General features: G+C 38.9%; 1 protein-coding gene across 1 annotated transcript in view; it reads right to left on the bottom strand.

The window, feature by feature from the left end:
- The window catches only part of ARHGAP28 (Rho GTPase activating protein 28), a 175,284-nt gene that overhangs the window by 31,570 nt on the left and 120,305 nt on the right, over positions 1–23,409 (bottom strand). Inside the window, exons 5-10 of the mRNA XM_063076624.1 lie at positions 21,811–21,900; positions 10,457–10,541; positions 8,393–8,535; positions 5,818–5,983; positions 5,618–5,709; positions 3,147–3,224 (exon numbers count right to left, since the gene is read on the bottom strand). Coding sequence (XP_062932694.1) covers positions 3,147–3,224; positions 5,618–5,709; positions 5,818–5,983; positions 8,393–8,535; positions 10,457–10,541; positions 21,811–21,900 — 654 coding nt within the window. The remainder of the gene's footprint in view (positions 1–3,146; positions 3,225–5,617; positions 5,710–5,817; positions 5,984–8,392; positions 8,536–10,456; positions 10,542–21,810; positions 21,901–23,409) is intronic.

The following is a 23,409-nucleotide window of genomic DNA, read 5'->3' as shown; positions in this document are numbered from 1 at the left end:
CACAGACAGTGCCTACCACCTCCTCCCAGGTCTAATCTAACCCTCAGTGTCACCACCATGGGAGCCCCATGCTATGCGGTGTGACTATTTGGGTAGTAATACCATGTCATCTTGTCTGGATGGCTGGTATAAAACAACACCAAGATAAAAAAAATCCTCTTTGGGTTTGGACCAGAGCAGTTGTGGAGGGTGCGAGCGGTGCTGACATTTCAGCAGTAGTACAAAACATGAAAGCACACAAACCACGTGTGACCAGACCTTGCCAAAGACAGGAAACACTAGAGGTCAAAGAAGTCATGTTTTCTGTCTGCCGTTCATGAGAACGCTAGGCAGGGGCCAGAAGCCATATGCTTAAATCTCTGAGCAAAAGTGCCACCTGCTTCAATCTCTCAGGTAGTTTTATATAAATGCAAATGACCACAACTCGTTCAGGAAGGGAAACCAACAAACCAGGTAACGTAATTATAAAACACTTAGAGCTGCCTCAGAACAATTGAAACTAGTCAGGAAAGAAAACCTTGCATGTCATTCCTTCCATAAAATATATTCCCCAGTGTCTGGCTCAAGTTTCTGTCATTTTTTAGAAGAAAATTATTGGAAACACCAAAGCATTAAATTGGTTCCAAATGATCTGAGGCCTCAGCTATGGGAATTGGCTTCGCAATTGTGTTCCCTGTTTGGCTAAAGCTAGCAGCTTCCTCTCAGGGCTGCTCCCCTGTCAGTCCTTCCAGGCGTCTGCAGCACAAAGCCAGGCTGCAGTGTTCACAGTAATGATGCATTAGTGGAGCCATGGTGTTGGTATCATGTACTTGGCACAATCTGAGGGTAATTATAATGGAGTTTTTAAAAAAATGTCTTTCCCCAAGCACATTTCTAGAAAAAGCAGTCCAGCAAATGAAATTACAAAAAAATAAAATAAAATAAGGTAGCTTAAAGCCTGAATAAAGGATAGGAATAAAGGCCGCTTTCATATAATGCCTCCTCAAATGCAGCATTTCCGTTTCTGTTCACTGGCCCGGATTTCTCTCACATTGGCTTTCCTGGAGCATAATCCATGAAAACATCTGGATTATATTTTTTGTACTAACAAACGATGGAATAAATAGGCTGTAACTATATAAAACCAATTAGGGGAGAAAAGGGACTGACCCAGCTGTGCCCCATGTAAGAGCACTGAAGGAATCACCAGCCTTTGATAAGCAGTTTCCAGTCAAAGACTAGCTAAAGGAAAGTAACTGCTGCTGTGGTAGTTAAAGTGACTTCGTGCGCACAAAAAATGCCCTCTAATGTTTTCTCCTTTTGATTATTTAGAAGGAGAATTTAAATCATATCCATATGCTTTTCACACAACCACACACGTACACACACGCATGCATGAAGACAGACACACATACACACACGCGTGCATGCAGACAGACAGACAGACACACACACACACAGAAGACCCAGTAAGCATACGTGCAAGTACAGCTTCCCAAGAATGGAGGGAGGTTTAGAGAGATGGGAGTCTGATTCTGTTTAGGAAATTCATTTCTTCAACTTCACTTTTGTTCTCTGACTCTACTGATATAACCAGAAATTTAACCAAAACTAGTGATAGCTAGTTTCCATCCTCAGATTTAGGATGCATTTGTTCAGAAGTACATATAAGAACCAAATGTAGGACAAACTGAGACAAAAAGCTGATTCAATTTAGAAAGTATAAACCCTCAGGAGCCATTAGGAATGTTCCTGTCTTCCGAATGAATTTGTGCCAGTATTTAGCCACCTCCACTCTCAGGGAAGTCACAACGCCCCAACATGCACTGATCTTCGATGCCACTGGTAATGCCTGGCACAGTGCTCAGACCTCCCTTTGGAGGAGACAGGCCATGCATCTGCAAGAAGTCCAGGCAGGCGACTCTCCTCCCAGCGGCCGCCCCTTCTGCATCAGCCTCTGCCATGTGCCTCAGGCAGCCCCGCCCATGACCGAGTGCAGGGGGTGTGGGGGGGTCCAGCGCCCGGCCCCTCTGCCCCATGCCCGGCTCCTCCACAGGCAGGAATGGTCTGACCTGCATGGCGGCCTGCGGCTCCCTTTGCCCAGTCTTGCTTCCGCCCCTTCTATCTTTCAGAAGCGCTACCCCCCAATAACCCTCTTCTACTCCTAATCCATCTCAGCATCTGCTTCTGGAGGCTCCAACAGACACAGCTTATTTACTCTGTTTCCACTTAGAAAAACATCTTGTCACACTTCTATATAAAAACCCTGAGACTTCTGATACAAATAGAATTTCCCAAAACACGTATCACAAAGAGTTAATGAAGAGATGCTTTTCCCCATCTATGCATTTCCTTTTCATAGTTCTAAACACAACCAAGTTCATTTTTCCCTCGCCCTGAGTTGTTTTTCTTAGGGATGCATCCTTTAAAACTGCTCAGGTTTGAATGTCCACAGCCAGAGAGTGATCCAACGGCAGGATGAACCCTTCTTTGTGGATGCCTAGCAGGAGACGCAGTGGGCTATTTTACTAGGGATTTACGAGAAAAGCTTTTCTTTTCTAATGTTTCTTTCCTCTATTGTCTGTAAAGTTTGCCACCTTATAAAAGTAAGAAAGCAAAGTAAGAGAATTCACAGTGCACTGTGGTTTTATATGTGAACACTGACATTACTGTAAATGGAACTGGGTTTTAGAACTGCTGAGTGAGTATCCCAGTGGTTATGGCCATCGCTACAAGTACTTATAAGAACTTTCTCTACACGGAGAGCCAAAGAATGTTTTAGAGCAACTGATAATGGGAATAGGGCTTATGTAATATTGGCTTAGTCGATCCCATGACTGAGAGGAACACAACAAAAAAATACAGTCTTTAACACCAAAACCACGATGGGACACTGCAACTTTTCCAAACTAAAGGCAAGCAGCAGTGCTTGACGGGAAAGTGATGTGTCCTTTCATTGCTGTTGGCTTTTTGTTGTTTTCATTTATAAGGAATACAACTCTGGATCATGGAGTAAACATTTAGTCACAGGTACTGAGGAATATTAGGCAGGGCCAAGTGATAGCATCAAATAAACAACATCGGCCAAGAGCTAGGTGCTGCCGCTCCTGTGAACTGGGTCAGGCTAGCTTAGACCTTACACTAGGAAGAGAGAAAACGCTCGGTACCTTGACTTTGGCAGTACATCCCGAAAGTCGAAAAATTCCTTCAGATTCCAGACCTGACTCCTCAACTTTCGCAAAAAACTAGAAAGCAATGATATATTACAAAAATGAGTACTTCTGTATGATTACAAACATCCGACATAATGATGATGATGACAGCAATGAATAGATTACCAGCGTATATATGTTCCTTGTGCCCGAACACTTGTTAAACATTCTCATCCATCCTATGAGGTCAACATTATCCTCCAAACTTGCCAACGAGAAAATGGAGATGTGGAGCTGTTGTGTAAATTTCCCAAGATGAACCTCATGCATAAGTAAGGCACAGACTCCCAGGCTTGTGCTCCTGACCACTGTGATATGCTACCACCTACCCATTTTAAAATCTGACTCTATATCTCTTTCTGCAGATCGATCAGTAAGAAAAGATTCTAAATCTGCTATCATTAGTTGTAACCACCCTGGCTCAGAAACTATAGGAGTTCCAGAAGTTTGACCAAGCAATTAGAGATTGTAAAGGTTAATAACTCTCCTGAGTTCTCCTGGTGGTGAAGATGGTGGTAGTGGGTGTTAAAAATAATCATCAGCCTAATAAACACTACCATTTATTGTGAAATTTGTTGTACGTCAGAACCCTATATTCTCAGTGCTTTACATGTATTAAGTCACTTCGTCCTCACAATGATCTTACAAGGTAGATACTAGTATTAACCCCACTGTACTGCAGAGGAGACTGAGGCATGGAAAGAATAAATCACTTGCCCAAGTTCGCACAGTAAAAAGAAGATCCAGCAACTCTGCTATTTTCCCTTCAAGAACTGATGGTGCCTGGAACTAAAGTATTCTTTTAGGTATGGAAGAAATGGATATTTAGGAAGAAGAAATACATCCATAAGAAAAGACTCTCCCACACGAGTGAAAGAGTCCTACCTCAATCGGTTGTAAAACAGGAACTCTAAACATCAGTAGCAATAATAGCTAACATTATTGTGTTGCTAATATAACATAAATCCAGATCTACTTTAACTATCATTTATTGAGCACCTTCCATTTACTTCCATTTGCTAAGTTCTGTGCCAGGTTTTTGTGACTGCATGATAACAGACTATGTGTTGAATCTTCTGTCTTCGATTTTTATGGATTTCCTTCAAACTCTGCATGGAGGACGAAGGATATAAGTCTGGCTTTAATTCACAGAAGGAAAGAAAATCCTCGCATCACCATGGACTTTGGGTGTGGATACGAGCTGTGTTCCTTCTCCGGCTCCACCTCCTGCTGCTGTGTGTGTTTTCGGGTAAGTTATCTTACCCTCCCCTATGCCTCAGTTGACTCATCAGTAAAATGGACACAGCACCAACCTCCTTGGGCTGCTGCATGCTGATTAGACATGATATTATGTGGACGGCACTGGCACAGCCCTGCCAGGGGACAGGGGAGGGACACAAACGACCTGTGTGCACAGAGGTGTCCCCAGTACCCTCTGGCCACTTGGTTGCCACCCTCCCCGCTCCCATTACCAGCCAATCGGTCACCTGATTTGAGGAGTAGCTCAGTTTGAGGAACTGGCAGCACAATACAGGAAGATAGAACAGAGATGCAGAATTTGGTAGGAATAAAGTAAGTAGATGTTTCCTCGGTCAATATTTTTATATATCATCTAAAAACCCATTTTAAAATTCAACATGATCTTTGTTAAAGGCTTGGAATTTTAATTGTGCCAATGGATGTCGCTGTTGAATAAATGCATACTTAAGTAAGCCAGTGTAAATTATTGGCAATAAAAAACATGATTTAAACGCAAATCAGCTATTCAGCAACAATAGTCACCGAGACATTCACATTTGATCGTGCAGATAATATCATTTCCAAAACTCCCTTCCACCAAATTTTTTCTATCTAAATGTATCCTATCTGCCCAGTCAAACCTGAAAATCCACCAGAACAAGCTGATTTTCAGACTTTATAACCTTTGTTTGAAAAATTTATAAAATGATTACACACATACATTAAAAAAAAAAAAAACCAGCCTATGATATATCTCAGCAAATACTTGTACGATCTGTAAATGTACTGGTAATACATGTTAATGGTCACCCTTATCCAGACAGAATAACCCAATACACACACAAACACATACATACACAAAAATAACATTTGAAAAAAAAAAATTGGAAAAAAGTACAACCAAAGGCAGCCACGTGACAGAGATGAGACAGAGGCTCAGCCCCTTCACCTGGTACTTTATGGTCAAACAATTAACAGGCTCAGCAGTATGCAGCTGAGCAGCAGGTTCCAGGCTCCTGGGCCACTGTGAGGACGCAGGGACTAAAGCTGAAAATCATCCAGAGCCTGGGTCCTAATGGGGCTTTATTGTCTTTAAATCTAAGAGAAAATTCATTAGTGGGCTGACAAAGCAGCAAATCACAAGCACAAGGCTGTATTACCTCCTCATTCATCTGCACTTTGCTCACCTTTTGTAATACAAGGGGAACTTTCACTCCAGGGTCTTTCTTTCGGTCATTGTCCAGGAGGACTGTAAGGGGAACTCCAAAAATTCCATTGTCTTCATTGTAAAACAGCCAAGGAAGAAAGAAAAAAGGATCAGAAAAGCACTCTCCTACTCCAATGTGTGAAAGTGTTAAAACCACAAGCAATCAGTCTTCTTAATTACCTCGTCCTTTCACTTTCTCCGTTTTGTTTCTTTTCAGTTGTATTCCAAAGGCATCAAAAAAGGCTGTCAATTCAATCAGAGACAGATGGCGGATTTTCTTCATGTCTTCAGCAGAGAGGTCTCCTGCTTCAGTTAAGCCAAATCTAGTTTTCTGAACAATAAATTTCTAAAATATGTAGTGAAGATATTTATTTTTTATGGCCAAGGAAAATTATTATACTTCATTCAAATGCCACCTGGATATTCTAAATCTATACATCAAAACATGCTATTTGCAAGAAAATCTCTAAGGAGCATGCTGTGTCACAGAAATATTATGAATATGTTTTTTAGAACATTTGCATATCACTACTATGCTAATGAGATGCAAAACAGGAGTCTGAAGCATGCAATAACATTTCCATCACAACTGCGGAAACTACCTTCTTATAAGGAACATCCTATGTGGTCAAGCAACATACGTGCCTGGCTCCCCATGGAATGTCCACACCATGGGTCCTTAACCTGGATTACACAGGACACCCACAAACAAGGCAACATCCCAAGAGAGCTTTAGACATATCTTTTTTTTCTTGGACAGGTTTCATCTATTCTGTACTGCATAATTTAAAAGACTCTTAGTAATTCCTCAATTTAAACTCATTACCCATGCTTGCCGAAACTCGTTATTCTACCTTAAAAATCAAATTTAGGTAATCCCAAGTTCTTTAATAAGCAAAGTGTACAGGAAGTGCCAATAATTCTACTATCATTTTGAAGACAATGATACTGTTATATTTTCTATTTCCACAGTAAGAAACGGAATACACTAAAACAATGACAACAACAAATCTTTCAACAATCCAGAAATATAGTGAAGAATCTAAGCGGCAAGGTCTATGGTAAAAGTAAGATTCTTTCTATACGAGTGTAGTATCCACAGGTACACTTTCCTCTCAGAAAACTTGGTGTTGAAAAACATGCTAAAGTAGAAAAATCCTACAGTTGTGTAAATTACAAGGCTTTAAGTACACATCGTCTACTGGGGCTCTCTAAATTGGAGCTTCCCTGGAGGTTTTAAACCCTCTACCCACCCATCCATCCGTTTATTCAACAATTGTTCCTTGGAACCTTGAGAATTTAAAAGTAAAACAACAAATGTAGGATGCGATTTGGGGCATACCTTGTGCTACGAAATGTTTAGTTATTTTACCTTCTCTCTGAGACCAAGGCCACATGTAACAGTAATACATAACAACAATATAAACAAATCTGCCACTATTCATAGAGCAATTGCTGTGTGCTAAACCCTATGAGAAGTTCTTCATGGGAGGCTGATCTGCACCCAGGGGAGGCTGACCTGCACCCAGGGGAGCCAAACCTCAGGAGGTTTGGAGACCTGGGGCCAGTGTCCTTGGATGACTCTCTCTAAAAATAAGGTGGAACTCCTCCAGAAACCAGAGTTTATTGGCTTCCCTCTTTGTCATAGAACACCACTTTACCTTCCAACCTGGAGACTGCTTAGGGACCAGGAAGGGTTTTGGAGTTAGATGCTCTTAGGTTTAAATCTTGTTTTTGCCTCTTTCCTACTAGCTTTGGGGCTTTAGGCATGTTATTTAGCCCCTCTGGGCCTCAGTTTCATCAGCTATAAAACGCGAGTAATCACTAGGGTCCACCTTAAAACTAGAACACCTAGTGGAGTGTCATGCCCATACAAGGCACTGGGAGAGTCTTAGAGCTCTTCCCTGTACCCTTCCTCTCCTCCATCATGGGGTGGTTGTCTGGGAATGGTCCAGGACGCCTGGTGCAAAGAGTTTGTCTGTTTCGAGACGACCCATTCCTTTAGCTCTGGAACTGCCTGAGCCCTTGCTCATCATGCCTCCAGCCCTGATCCACACAGAAGATTTGGGATTCCAAATCATGAACTCTTCACACGTGCATTTACTGAACAGCAAACAGATCGATGCAACATAGTTCTATATTAGGCTTTTAGGATATAATATCCTGGACATATATAATGAGGATTTCAGGATAAAAAAGTATACAGATCCATTTGCACTCCCTGTAATAGTGTACATTCTTGAATTGGTTTTGATGGGTTTTTAAGTGCCTATCCTATGACACTTCTTATTGTTATGACTGTGACTTTCTATAGTACCTCTTTCTGATATGTGGCTTATACAGGCACAAGTACATATAGTTAGGGTCTGCATTGACTTCTAAGTGAAGTAAGGATATAAATTGCAAGAAAGCTCACAAGCCAGGTGAAAATCCCATTTCATCTGTAGAATAGTATTCAAGCACTGAATAACTTTTCCTGACCCAGGGCTGCCAGTACAGCCAGGCAGGCTGTGCACTGCACAACAAATGGTGCCCCAACACACACACACACACACACACACACACACACACACACACACACACACACACACACACACACACACACACACACACACACACACACACACACACACACACACACACACACACACACACACACACACACACACACACACACACACAAATTTAAAAAATCCTAGTTTTGTCGCATGGAGAAGTCACAGTTCCTGGAATAACCCCCAAAAGTTTCACTTACAGTTAAAGCATATTCTTCTTTCTTTATCTCTGACTTCTTAAGTTTATTTCTTTTTGGAGCCTCTGTAACCATTTCGGAATAAGATACCTCAAAGGAAAGCTCTTCAGCCTCTGGTGAAATGTTCTTTTCCAGATAATCATCATCTAAAATAACAAAGGATACAGAATATTTAACAGGCCATTTAATTAAGCAATACTATTTACTGTAAAATAAGCACAAAATGTTTACAAGTTAATCCACAAGCATGTTAGAATGTTTACATCCAAGAAAAAGCATCAGACTCACCCAGAGGACTTCAGCTAAACAATAATTTGGTGTCAGGAGACTCCCAGATGAACAAACGTTTATCATCATTTTCCAAACAAACTTTCTATTTAATCTGATTTTCTAAATTCTAGATTTTTATGTCTCATGAAGGCTGCTGAAGATTATTAGAGAAGAGTCCAAAAATAGGGTATTTCTACATATTCTTATGATATCAAAAGCCCACCTGGACCCAATGTTATTATTATTAGGGTTGAATAGCTACCTCATAAGATTTGCTCAAATACAATTTGAATTTCATTGGTAGGTTTGTTTAGGTGAATTAATCTGACTTTCTGTAATTTGATATTGGTTACCTAAACTTGTATGAGATACATAAAGAAAAAGCTGACTGGGTTACAAGCAATGCCCCATGTAAACGCTTTTCTCAAGGTAGCTTGAAATTAAAACAAAAGATTCCTCAACCAAAAACAAGTGAATCCATAAATCAATATGAGCCATGCTAACTAAACTCCAATTTCTAATATTTTGGTTGGTTATCTCGTTTCATTGCTTGGCAAAATTGTTTCCACTCAAAGTATAGAATGATTTGATTCATTCTCTTCACCCTCTTCTATAGACACTGACTAGAGGACACCAAAGAGAACAAAGAAACAAAAGGTAGAATTAATAGAAGATATAATCAATTTTATATTAAAAGTTAGGTGGAGAAATTTTTAAGTCAACAGATTTAAAAATTCTGTATAGTAATACTTATTGAAAATACAATAAATAGATGCAGCAAAACTCAGAAAACGGCAGAGTGAGTTATGATTTTCACTCATCATACAGAAGCTTGCATTCAAAACAGAGGAAGATAAACTCTGACACGGTGCTCTAACTACTTGAGGTCTATGGACAGATTCTTTGGAGATCAGTGATGACACAGGCCAATGCTCCAAACCATGGGACCACTCCGTGTAGACGTCTATCTTTTAGTAGCATGATTTGAACTAATTACAGTATGGCAGCAAATAGAATGATTTGGAATAATCTCTGGCAAATCCTCTCTCTTTAGTATCAGCTTTATTGAGAGAGAATTCACACACTTAAAAGTGTATATGTCATTGGTTTTTTTTGTATATTCACAGAATTGTGCAACCATCAGCACAATCAATTTTAGAACATTTTCAAAATATCAACTTCTTTGATTTTTGAAGCTAATGCCGAAAGTATGGGCTCAGTTGTTTACAAGAAAAGTGCACATATTTTGGAAAAACTTGGAGGAATCACAAAAGTATGGCCTGAAGGGGCCTATTTCCTTCAAGGAGGATTTGAGATTCCATACTGATCCCATTAGGGGAACCCACCTCTCAAGTGGAAGATACCCAGGTAAAATCGAACCATGCAAACCTGTACATCACAGGCTGCTCCAGGGCTGCCCACACCTGAACAGTAATTAGGGATTCTTGGAAGCAGCCAACTTCCTGACCTCCTTGCAACTGTTGAGCAGACCTAGATTACTCGTGAAAGAGGCCTCAAATCACAGTCACTACCCAAGTGAGAAGTTTCTAAATGATGTGGTAGTAGTGAAGGCGGAAAAGATTCTGCTTCCAATTTGGCTCAATTAAATTTCATCTTGGGTGACAGAATGGGGTGTTTGGAGGTGGTTTGGAGGAGTGAGTGCTGGAAGCCACAGAATCATAATGGGGAGAAAAACACACTTATGTTTTGCTTCTAGAAATTCACTGCTAACTACTGAGTGTCAGAACAAGAGCAAGAAGACACAGCTTAAGTTCAACAGGAGTCTATGCCACTCACCACTCACTGCGTTCTCAACTGACTGTCCACAATCCGGTGATCCATTGGCATGAACTGGTATATCTGGAATAGTCTCAAGTATAGCCTTCAAGCAAGGGAAGATGAATACGATACATTTTACCATAAATACAGTCTACTCCACATTTCAACCTGATTTATATTCTGCAGTATACAAGAGTTCTTTTCACAAAAAAGCAATTCTTGATTTCATGAAGGGCGTGCATCTGATTTCCTTTGTTTCTGCATTCGGTTCAGACATGTACAGATCACAGGTTTCTCAAAAGGGATCTATGTCAACATCAATATAATTGTGACATTTTAGCTCTTAAATATCTGCTACTTATACCTCTGCTAAAATGTAGAAATTATAATGCTTGATGTCACATAATTGAATAACCATAACATCATTTGTTAATCGATGCATTCTGCCTTAATGCTATTAGTGTATTAATTCCCTCACAGCAAAATAGTGATAATAACTAACAAAAATTTTCATATCTTTTCTAATTCATCTTCCTCTCTTAACTAATTTGCTACTTTCTTCATTGAGACCCTGCCAAAGCACCGAATACCCCTGCAATATTACTGGAAGTCGAGTATCTTCGTAGAGCTCTGCACAGCAAATTACTGCTCAGGTCTAGATGAGAACCAGTAAAAAAAAAATTTACATACAAATCCTACCAAAAAACATTTACATGCAAATCCTATAAATTTTAATGCAGAAACTACTATATGTGGATATGTGTGGCAGTAGAACTCTGCCATTTCATCAAGAATCTGTTATATGCCTATTCACACATAAAATGTTTTTTTCCTCCAAAGCTTGATGTTATTTCTTTTACTTTCATAATTATTTAGCAATAACTGAACGCCTGCTTCACGAAAGGTCCTTAATCATGTGCTACAAATTACACATGGGAATCTAAAATTCCGAGCCTCATGTTCTCTTTTTATACCTACTTTATTTCAAAGGAGATGATACCCTTCTAACTGTGTAAAAAGCATGTGACTAGATGGCCAATTATTAAAACAAAGATACCCAATTCCTGTAATTGGCGGAAGAATGAAATGACAAAAAAAGGTCTAGAGCCACACAGTTATTGTCAGTCAGAATTTTGGTGGCTCTAAAACTAACATTACAGAAAAGATTACCCACACAGTAAAATCCTTAACACTTTTCAGTGGTTTTCTTAAGTTTTCCAACCAAGAAATGCTTTGTCAGATTTTGAAATAGCTCACCTATGGGAAAGAAGACTGCTCTGAAAATTGGTAAGAGTTTTTACTTGTGTAGGGCTTGAAGCTGACGGTTTGGGATATTTACTCCTGCTGAGTGTCAATCTCTTGATCTGTAAAGTGGAGAAGCGTCAACTGCTGAGTTGACTTAACTGGCCTCTAGCCAGCATACTGTACTGAACGGTACCTACTCTGTGTAATGTAAATTGTTGTGGGGCTTTCTTAGGGGAAGCAGAAGTTTCAGTAGTAATCCCTGTTCTTGAGCTACTTACAATGAGGAGAACAGAATAACATTTATGAAACATTAAAAGACAATCAATCCACTGTGAAGAGCTAATTTCCCTAAGTGTCATTGGAGAGTGATGGAGAGGGAAGGAAGAGGTGCTGCCCAGAAGGTTCTCACTGGTGAGGTGGTTGAACTTGAGCTGGATCTCAAGGAAAGATGGAGGACATTCAAAGGCAGAGGAGACAGGCAAAGGCATTCAGACTGGAAATAAAGTAGAAATTTCAGGAATGAAAATATGTGAGGCATTTCAGCACAGATCATGTAGACACTGGTGTGCTAGGAGTTGAGCTGTGGTATTAGAAAATAAATAAGAAATAAATTAAGAGTCAGCTCAATTTATGGGAGGTTTTGAAAGACAGGTAGACGAGTTGAGACTCAGAATCATAAAGGTTAAACATAAAAAGAATGAAAACAAAAACAAAAACAAAGGAGCACTCTCCTGTTAGAGCCGGGGAATGACATGGTGAAAATGAAAGAGGAAGATAAGCTGCCAACAAATGTCCTTGGGTTTTGAAGCGGTTGAGTGGAAAGGCTAGATGCTTAGCATATATCTTTTTAAAACGTCCATTCACCCATTAAATATAATGTTAAGACTATCATCATTTTAATTTTACTGGTGATTTTAATGTACTTCAAATATAAAGGTCACCCGTGTTTACAACAACCTTCCCTGGCTTGTTCATCTTACTGTTCCCTTAATGTGCCCACCAGGGCTTTCACTGCTAAGGAAAGACAGTGCTTTTCCTCTAATGAAACTTGCTCTGCTGCCCAAGTTATACAGAGCTAGGATTGGAGAGCAGAGTATGAGGGGTTATTATTTTAAATTCTAAACTGTAGTTTAGCTTAAAACTAGACTTTGGAGTGTTATCTGATATGTCCTCCATATTAAATATAAACTATATAAACATTTTCAATACTCTGTTCACTATTTACAGGAGAAATTCATTGACTCAAAATACGTTTGTGGCCTCCCTGACTGTCTGGTTGGTTTTGCTCATGGTTTGAGTCTATGTATAACTCTATGTACTAAAGGTGCCTGTGCTTGAGAAAATAGAGTCAATGAAGTTCCTCATCTTTCTCTTCTGCACCTGAGGTCAGAATTAACCCACATCTTGCAAACACTGTGCCAAATTCTCCAGAGATGAAATTAAATAAGCCACATTCACTGTGGCTATGCAATGCATTTGAAATTAAAAACAAAACAGTTACAAAATCTATCCAAACGTGAATTTAAAGGCATTCCAATGACATCTTGAATTAAAAAACAAATCACATCTGGAATTATAACCTAAATATCAGAAAATGAGAGGATTAAATACTAAATGTCCTTAAGAGTTGTCAAGGTATTATTCAGAGGTTTTTATCCTTAAATGCAAATAAAATTAAAAATAAGTATGATATGTTTATAATCCATGAGACTAGAAAAAATTATCCAAGTGGATCATGAAAGAATAAAAATATAAATAAAGGGTAAATAAATTATTTCAATTAAAAAAGCTTAATTAATTAAGGCTAGTTACTTCTTCAAAAATATTGCTGTGGGGCCGACCCCGTGGCTCACTCGGGAGAGTGCGGCGCTGGGAGCGCATCAGCGCTCCCTCCGCGGGTTCGGATCTTATATAGGGATGGCCGGTGCGCTCGCTGGCTGAGCGTGGTCACAATAAAGGACAAAAAAAAAAATTGCTGTGGGAGGAGGTTATGTGTGTGGGGGGACAGGGTTTATATGGAAATCTCTGTACTTAACACTCAGTTATGCTATGAACATAAAACTGCTCCAAAAAAATAGTTCTTAGTGGCTGGCAAGCAGCCCCCCAGCAAATTGGCAGAAGGCAAGGAGCACATGCAGGGACCTGAGAAGCTGCGGGCAGCCCTTGCCACTGCTGCAGACACCACTGCCACATGGGAAGTACATAACAGCCAGTGCCACAGCCACTTTCACCACAAGGATGGCTTACCACCACAGCAGCAGCCGCCACTGCTAAACAGGAGGCCCACAGACCTCTCAACTGCATTGACAAAGGAGAGTTAACAGAGGAGCCCAGGGAAAAAGTGTCACTAATCTCAGCAAGGAATCACTAAGTGCCCTAGTGCCTAGGCCACAGAAGCACGCACACAAGTCCATTGAATACAGCCTAGGTACCCACACAGAGACTACACTACTGTGTCTATCCAGAACAAATGATAAAACATCCTACTCAATGGTTAATATAAAACACATCTACTGGAGAAAGTCTCTCTCCTCAAAGCCTACTCCAGAGTAACAGAAGAAGCAACTGCTCTACCACATGACCAGACATCGATGTAGAAATACTAGAAATACAAAAAAAACCCCAAGAAAAGATGAACCCACCAAAGCAATACAATAACTCTCAAGTATGAGACCCCACAGAGCAGGAAATACTTGCAATGACTGAAAGGAAATTCTGAGTAAAAGTCTTAAGGAAACACAATGATATAGAAAAAGATGCAGTTACATGAAACAATGAACTGAGCAAAACTATCCAGGATATGAAGGAGAAAATTTATGAAGAGATTAATACCTTAAAAAAGAATGTAGCAGAACTCCTGGAACTGAAAGAGTCATTCATCAAAATAAAAAACACAACCAAGAGCTTAAGCGGCAGACTAGAGCAAGCAGAAGAAAGAATTTCTGATCTTGAAGATAGTCTTTTTGAAATAACTCAAGTGGACAAAAAACCAAATAAATAAATAAAAGAAAGAAAGAAAAGAAAAAATCTATGAGAGATAGCAGACAACCTCCAAGCACACAAACATCTGAAACATAGATGTTCTGGAAGGAGAGGAGAAAAAAAAGGCACTGAAAACCTACTTAACAAAATAATAGCAGAAAATTTCCCAGTTATAGAGAGAAACATGGGCCTTCATATTAAGGAGGCTTAAACAGATCAATCCAAAAAGGTCCTCTCTGAGATACATTATCTAAAACTGGTAAAACTCAAAGACAAACAGAGAATCCTAAAAACAGCAAGAGAGAAGCATCAAGTCACCTGTAAGGGAGTCCCCATCAGACTAACAGCAGACTTCTCAACAGAAACTGTATAGGCCAGAAGAGAATGGGATGGTATATTCAAAATACTGAAAGAGAAAAAGAAAAAACAGAAAAAAAGAAAGCCAGCCAAGAATACTATACTCAGCAAGGCTATCCTTCAGAAATTAGGGAGAAATAGTGTATTTCCAAGACAAACAAAAACTACAGGTTTTCACCACCACACAAGAAATCTTAAAGGGAGTCCTGCATCTGGAATCTAAAACCCAAAAATCACTGCCATGAATACACAAGAAAGAACAAAACCACTGGTAGAACAATAATGCAAATAAGAAAGAGAAAGATATTGCACCTTACTGCCTCAAAACACTGAAGACAAATAATAAAAGGGAAAAAAAGAAACAGAAGATATTTAAAATGCCCAAATTAAAATTGATCAAATGCTAGAACTAAGACAACACCTTTCAATAACAACCCTAAAGGTTAATGGATTAAATTCCCCACTCAAAAGACACAAACTGGCTGACTCGATTAAAAAGCTATACCCAACTATACCAGAATCTCTCCTCACCTATAAAGACACACACAGACTAATAGTGAAGGGCTGTAAAAGGATATACCACACAAATGGAAATAAAAAATGAAAAGGAATAGATATTCTTCTATCATACAAAATAGACTATAGACCAAAAAACCATAAAAAGAGACAAAGAAGGCCATTATGTAATTATAAAGGGATCTATCCAGCAAGAAGACATAACAATCATAAACATATATGCACGCAACACTGGAGCACCCAGATATATAAAGCAAACACAATTAGACCTAACGAAAGAGATAGACCCAAATACAATAATAGTAGTGGACCTGAACATCCCTCTCTCAACATTGTATAGAGCAAACAGGCAACAAATTGACAGAGAAACACAGGACTTAAACCACATCTTAGACCAACTGGACTTGCCAGATATCTACAGAACATTTCATCCAGCAACAGAATATACATTCTTCTCATCAGCACATGGAATATTCTCAATGATAGACCACATATTAGGTAACAAATTAAGTCTCAATAAATTTTAAAAAATTGAAACCATTTCAAGTGTCTTTTCAAACCACAACAGATTAAAATCAGAAATCAATAACAACTGAAACTTTGAAAACCATACAAATACATGGAAATTAAACAGCACGATCCTGAATAACCTATATGTCCAAAAAGAAATTTAAAAGAAAACCAAACAAATTCTTGAACTAATGAAAATAAAGACACATTGTACCAAAACCTGTGGGTCACTGCAAAAGCAGTACAAAGAGGAAAGTTTACTGCAATAAACACTTAGATCAAAAGAATAGAAAGATTTCGGGCCGAGCCCGTGGCGCACTCGGGAGAGTGCGGCGCTGGGAGCGTGGCAACGCTCCCGCCGCGGGTTCGGATCCTATATAGGAATGGCCGGTGCGCTCACTGGCTGAGTGCCGGTCACGAAATAGACAAAAAAAATAAATAAATAAAATAATAGATTTCAAATAAACAACCAAATGGTACACCTCAAAGAACTAGACAAACAAGAACAATCAACCCCAAAATTGGTAGATGGAAAGATATAATTAAGATCAGAGGAGAACTAAATGAAATAGAAACCCAAAAAACAATACAAAAGATCAGTGAAACAAAAAGTTGGTTTTTTCACAAGATAAACAAAATAGACAAACCATTAGCTAGGTTAACTAAAAAAATAAGAGAGAAGACCCAAATAAATAAAATCATAAATGAAAAAAGACACATTACAACTGATACCACAGAAATACAAAAAAATAATTACAGACTACTGTAAACAACTATACACCAACAAATTTGAAAACCTGGAGGAAATGGATAAATTTCTGGACACATAAAAAATTACCAAAACTGACCCAAAATGACACAGAAAATCTGAACAGACCACTAACAAGCAATGAGATTGAAGTAGTAATTAGCAGGCTCCCAACAAAGAAAAGCTCAGGACTGGATGGCTTTACAGCTTAATTCTACCAAACCTTTAAAGAGGAATTAATACCAATTCTCTTCAAACTATTCCAAAAAATTGAAACAGAGGCCATTCTCCCAAACTCATTCTATAAGGTCAGCATCACCATGATACCAAAAACAGACAAAGATACAATAGGAATAGAAAACTATAGGGCAGTATCTTTGATGAAAATAGACTAAAAAATCCTCAATAAAATATTAAAAAAACAGAATATACAGCAACACATCAAAAAAATTATACAAGTAGATTCATCCAAGAGATGCAAGGATGGTACAACATATGCAAATCAGTAAATGTGACACAGCACATCAACAAAATCAAGGACAAAAACCGTATGAATATTTCAATAGATGCAGAAAAAGCATTTGACGAAACTCAACATATTTCATGATAAAGACTCTCAGCAAATTAGGAATATTAGGAAAGTATCTGAACACAACAAAAGCCATATATGACAAACCTACCACTAATATCATCCTGAATGGGAAAAAGCTTTCAGCTTTTCCCTTAAGAATGGAAAGAAAATAAGGATGCCCACTCTCACCTGTCCTATTTAACACAGTATTGGAAATGCTAGCCAGAGCAATCAGGCACGAGAAAGAAATGAAGGGCATCCAGACTGGAAAAGACAAACCGTTCCTGTTTGCAGATGACATGATCCTGTATATAGAAAAGCCTAAATACTCCACAAAAACCTCTTAGAATTGATAAATGATTTCAGTAAAGTTGCAGGGTAAAAATCAACACACAAAAATTAGTAGTATTTTAATACTCCATCAATGAACTAGCAGAAAAATAAATCAAGAAAGCAATCCCGTTTACAATAGTCACCAAAAAGATAAAATGCCTAGGAATAAATTTAACCAAGGAGGTGAAAGAGCTCTCCAATGAAAACTACAAATCATTGTTGAAAGAAATTAAAGAGGACAGAAAAAGATGGAAAGACATTTAATACTCTTGGGTCGGAAGAATTAACACTGTGAAAATGTCCACACTACCCAAAGAAATTGACAGATTCAATGCAATCCCCATCAAAATAACAATGACATTCTTCAAAGAAATAGAAAAAAACAATCCTAATATTCAAATGGAACAACAAAAGACTCCAAACAGCCAAAGCAATCCTAAGAGAAAAAAAAATAAAGCCAGAGGCATAACATTACCTTCAAATTATACTACAAAGCAATAGTAAGCAAAACAGCATGGTACAGGCATAAAATCAGACACTCAGACCAATGGAACATAGTAGAGAACCCAGAAATCAACCCACATATTTACAGCCAAATGATCTCTGACAAAGGCACCAAGAACATACATTGGGGAAAAAACTGCCTCTTCAATAAATGGTGCCGGGAAAACTGAACATCCATATGTAGAAGAATGAAACTAGACCTATACCTTTCACCATATACCAAAATCAATTCAAAATGGATTAAAGACTTATATCTAACACCTGAAACTATAAAACTCCTGAAAGAAAACATAGGGGAAACACTTCAGGAAGTAGGACTGGGTGAAGAACAAGAACTTTACGAACAAGACCCCAAAAACACAGGCCACAAAAGGAAAAATAAACAAATGGGATTATATCAAACTAAAAAGCTTCTGCACAGCAAAAGAAACATCAGAATGAAAAGACAACCTACAGAGTGGGAGAAGATATTTGCAAGCTACGTATCCAACAAAGGATTAATAGCCAGAATATACAAGGAACTGAAACAATTTAATAGAAAAAATAAATAAACTGATCAAAAAATGGGCAAAGGCATTTCTCAAAGGAAGTTATGCGAATGGCCAACGGACACATGAAAAAATGTTCAACATCACTCAGCATCAAGGAAATGCAAATCAAAACCACATTAAGGTATCATCTCACCCCAGTTAGAGTGACTATTATCAAAAAAACAATAACAAATGCTGGCATAGATATGGAGAAAGGGGAATCTTCCTATACTGTTGGTGGGACTGTAAATGTGGTGTAGCCATTATGAAAAACAGTATGGATGTTTCTCAAACAACTACAGATAGATCTACCATAAAATCCAGCAATGCCACTGCTGGTTATATACCCAAAGGAACGCAAATCATCATGTCAAGGGCTACCTGCACTTCCATGTTCATTGCGGCTCTATGTGCAATAGTCTAGATTTGGAACCAACCTAACTGTCCACCATTGGATGACTGGATAAGGAAAATGAGGTATATTTACACAATGGAGTACTACTCAGCTGTAAAAAAGAATTGAAATTCTGCCACTTGCGGCAATGTGGATAAACTTGGAGAAAATTACATTAAGTGAAATAAGCGAGGAACAAAAAGAGAAATACCACATGTTTTCACTCATATGTGGGAGCTAAAAAAGAAATGAAAAAAAAGAAAGAAAGAAGAAAGGTACAACAATCACAACAACACACTGAACTTTCAAAAGGAGAGAACAGAACTGAGGTTACCAGAGGTGAGAAAGGAGGAGGGGAAGGGGAGAATTTGGTAAAGGGCCATGAAAAACGATTACATTGTATAATATTGAATGTACTAATTATCCTGATTTTAACACCACATATTGCACACAGGTATTGCTATTCAACTCTGTACCCCACAGATATGTACAATCAAGTATGTTTCAATAAAAAATAAAATACAATTTTTTAAAAAAGAAAGTAATAGGACAGAAAAACATGCTGAAGTGAGTGATCATACGAAAGTTGGAGTGGCTACATTAACATCAGATAAAGTAAACAAAGAGATATTTACATAGTCTTAAAGTACCTTCCCACAAAATATTTATTGATTACAAAAATGAAATCGAGCAAGTGAACATTAGCATGAGTGGGAAAAATCAAAACTGTGACACATAAAAGGATTTAATGAGAAGAACACAGCACCATTTCTGTGGTACCTCTGGCAATATGAATTGCCCAAATCTAATCAGGAGCAGATACCTAACAAACCCAAACTGAGGGATATTACATAAAATATCTAGACTGTAACCTTCAAATGTGTCAACACTTCCAAAGCTCAAGAAAGACTAAGAAATTTTCCAGATTGAGGGAAACTAAATAGACTTGCCAGTTAAATGCAATGTGAGATTCTGAACTTAGTATCTAAGGATAACAATGGGGTCTGAAGATTACATGGTAATGCTGTACCAATGTTAATGACTTGACTTTGATTGTTGTATTGTGATAATGTTGGAGAATATCCTTGTTTCTAAAAACTATACACTAAAAAATATGGATGTAGTAGGGCATCAAGTCAGCAGTTCACTTTCAAATGGTTCAGGAAAAAAAATTTGTTGTATTGTACTTGCAACTAGTCTGTAAGTGTGAAATGTTTCAAATAAAACAAACAAAAAATAGTTTATTAATTAAAGAAGAGGGGAGAGGGTAGGCAGAGTTGAGGATGACATGTAGGGGTGACTCTTGGGCATATGGGTGCCACCAGCTGAGACAGGAAACAAAGGGTCCTGGACAAGGGCTTAGAGCAGCAGTCTCCATCACAGGAATACAGCACAATTGTGTAAGATTTATCGCAGGTACCTACTTATTCCAGCAGTTACCAGAGTTCGTGAATGACTTCCTTTGTTTTCATTAATAAGGGGGGTGGATTTGAGATGATCTCTAACATAGAAACATAATCACTCATTTTCATTCCAATGAATCGTCTTAAATGGAAAAGTAAGAGCTGGATTTACAGCCAGTGGGTCAGACATTGCCGATGACCCTCAGCCTGTCTATGACATAACCTGCACAGTTACTGATAAGTTACTGATTGATAAAATTCACTCACGCTATTTTATTCTTCTTATATGATCACTATGCAACAAGAAAACTACAACCCCATAACCAAAAACCTGAGAACACAACAGAACAGCTAACATGGGGCCAATAGCATCCCCTCCCTAAACAATGGGGATATCCTGGGAACGTGTCATGCACGTTATCAGCTGTCCTGTTCCTCAGATGGACACGGTTGAGACACCACTGTCCTGCAGAAACATGTGCATGTGCCACCTCCACCTGTGTGTCTACTGTGCTAACTGCTGCCTTCCATCACCTTGCCATAGGAGAACTCCTGCCTCATTCGATGGGGTCTCTCACCATCTGTGGGCAGGGGTTTGTCATATGGGCCCTGCCAGGGCACCTGCTCAGAGACACCCAGTGGGGATTCTCCCACCCAGTGGAAGAGGGAGCTACAAGAATTTTTGACAAAGAAAAGCACAAGATCAGTGAGGATCCCCATACCAGCCAGCCGCAAAAAAAAAAAAAAAAAAAAAGTACAAGTTCTGTTACTGAAGGCCAAGTGAGTGAGTCTGTCTGAAGAGAAAGGGTTCGCATGGGTGAGTCCTGAGAACTAAGGCTGCAAACACAGGCTGTGGTGGAGAGCCTTCAATACCAGGATGAAGGGTTTTAATTTGTCCTGTGGGTAAATGGGACTTCTGGGTTCAGATGGCAGAGTTAAACCAGATCATCAAATCTCTGGCCTTTTTCTGTGTGAATTCAGACAAAAGGACCACAGTTAACAAATTCTTCTATGCGTGACACATGCAAAAACATCCTTTGATTTCTGGCCACAGTGCTTCTAATTCACAAAGTCCTCTTTTAAATGAGATCTACTCACTCCTGAGTATTGAGTCTCCTTCTTCCTAATTGTTACAGGGTTGGTGGGTCTACTGGCAGCTGTGGTTTCTTTACAATCGTAGTTCAAGTTCTTTTTAAATCTGTCTTGAAGAAACTGCTTCTTCTTACCTCCCTACACTGATGGCTTCAACATGCAAATGTGTGGTTATGCGATGACTTACCACTGAGCCACTCTTGGGGACCACAAGACTTCCTTCTTCATCCTGGGACCCACCGGGCAGGGTAGTACTGTTGAGAGAAGCATCATCTGGCTAAATGGAGAAATAAAAGCACCATTCTTATTCAGGCAAATATTCCTAATGTGTCTGTGTATTCCACTGTGTGTACATAGTGAGGCATGTGTGTAACATATGAAGTTACGGCTGCCTGCACACGGACGACTGCGGCCAGCCATCAGGGCAGCATTACTGTGAGCCACCTAAATGCCAGACCCTCGGAAAGGCACTGGCCTCCGTGACAGACACTGCTGTTACTGTCTGCCACAAACTCCATCTGTCTTAACAACATCTTGATTTAGTTCCAGGGAGTTAGGTGTTAAATCAAAAACCTTGATTTCCTAGATCAACAGCTAAGAGGGACCCCGTGACAAGTGTGGCCAGCAAGCTGTTAAGTGTCATTTTATCGAGAGTGCTTCTGAGAAAGCTGAGGTTTTCATGATAAAACGAATAGGGTGAGCTGATATACACTCATGACAGGACAATAGATGACAGCCTAGAGTTGCCAGGCATCTGTACAAACAAGGATGATGGGCACTGCCAAGGATGGCACGGACACAACCAGCCTGGTTCTGTCCATGCTAAGAAGACAGCACCATGCAGTTGCCCGCTCAGACCTGCAGCGCCTATATCTGAAAGCGCTCCCTGTGATGCAAAACAGCTCCTACTTTTTGATCACATGCAGCCAAACGCAAATTTAACTGGTCTAATTTTATTTTATTTTTTAGTAGATTCTATGACTATCTTTTGTAGTGAATAGAATTCAGTAGCCATAGTAACAAGGTTTTTCATTTACAAAGGTGGAACTAAGATTTTTGCCATAGTGTACAATGGCACTACTGAAATTAAGACATGAAAATTCTTTTCTTTACCCAAAGAATCTCACTGCAAAATTGAGTATATTTGATACTTATGAAAACACAAAATATTTTGTCTTTTCAAAAACTGTTGTTCTTCATTTCACTTGAGCATATTTTCTTAATTTTCTATAGACAGTATGCATTACTTTATAAAATGAACAAATAATTTTTTTACTTTTTTTGTGTGGCTGGCTGGTACAGGCATCTGAACTTGTGACCCTGGTGTTATAAAACTACACTCTAACCAACTGAGCTAAAATAACTTTTTTTAAAGAAACAAATAAAACACAAGAACAGGTACAAGAAATTTAAGTCAAGAGGGTGAGCTAACAATCATCTACCTTCCCTTCCACTGCAAATCACTACAAATGGCAGAAAGACGTACATATTTTCTAACAGAACAGCTTTTTAACAGCACTGGAAATCATCAAAGAATTCCTTAGTAGACCAACTGAGAAAAATGTACATGTAAAGCAAGTTGGATTGGTTTGGCAAGATAAAAACCTCTACCTAAAAGCAGCATAAAAGAAAATTTTGAGGAGGGAAGAGAAAAACAAATAATATAGATTGGACAAAGAGTACGAAAGGACCATGGACAAGTAATTAAGAAATGTTTACAAAACTAGAAACCAGGCAAACCTCCCTCCCCTAAATATGTAGACAGCCCCCTAAATATAAGCCTGGG

The sequence above is a fragment of the Cynocephalus volans genome, chromosome 13, assembly GCF_027409185.1.
Source record: "Cynocephalus volans isolate mCynVol1 chromosome 13, mCynVol1.pri, whole genome shotgun sequence".
In the NCBI taxonomy this organism is placed as follows: Eukaryota; Metazoa; Chordata; class Mammalia; order Dermoptera; family Cynocephalidae; genus Cynocephalus; species Cynocephalus volans.
Note: the sequence above shows the minus strand (reverse complement) of the source record. Positions and strands in the feature narration are given on the sequence as shown.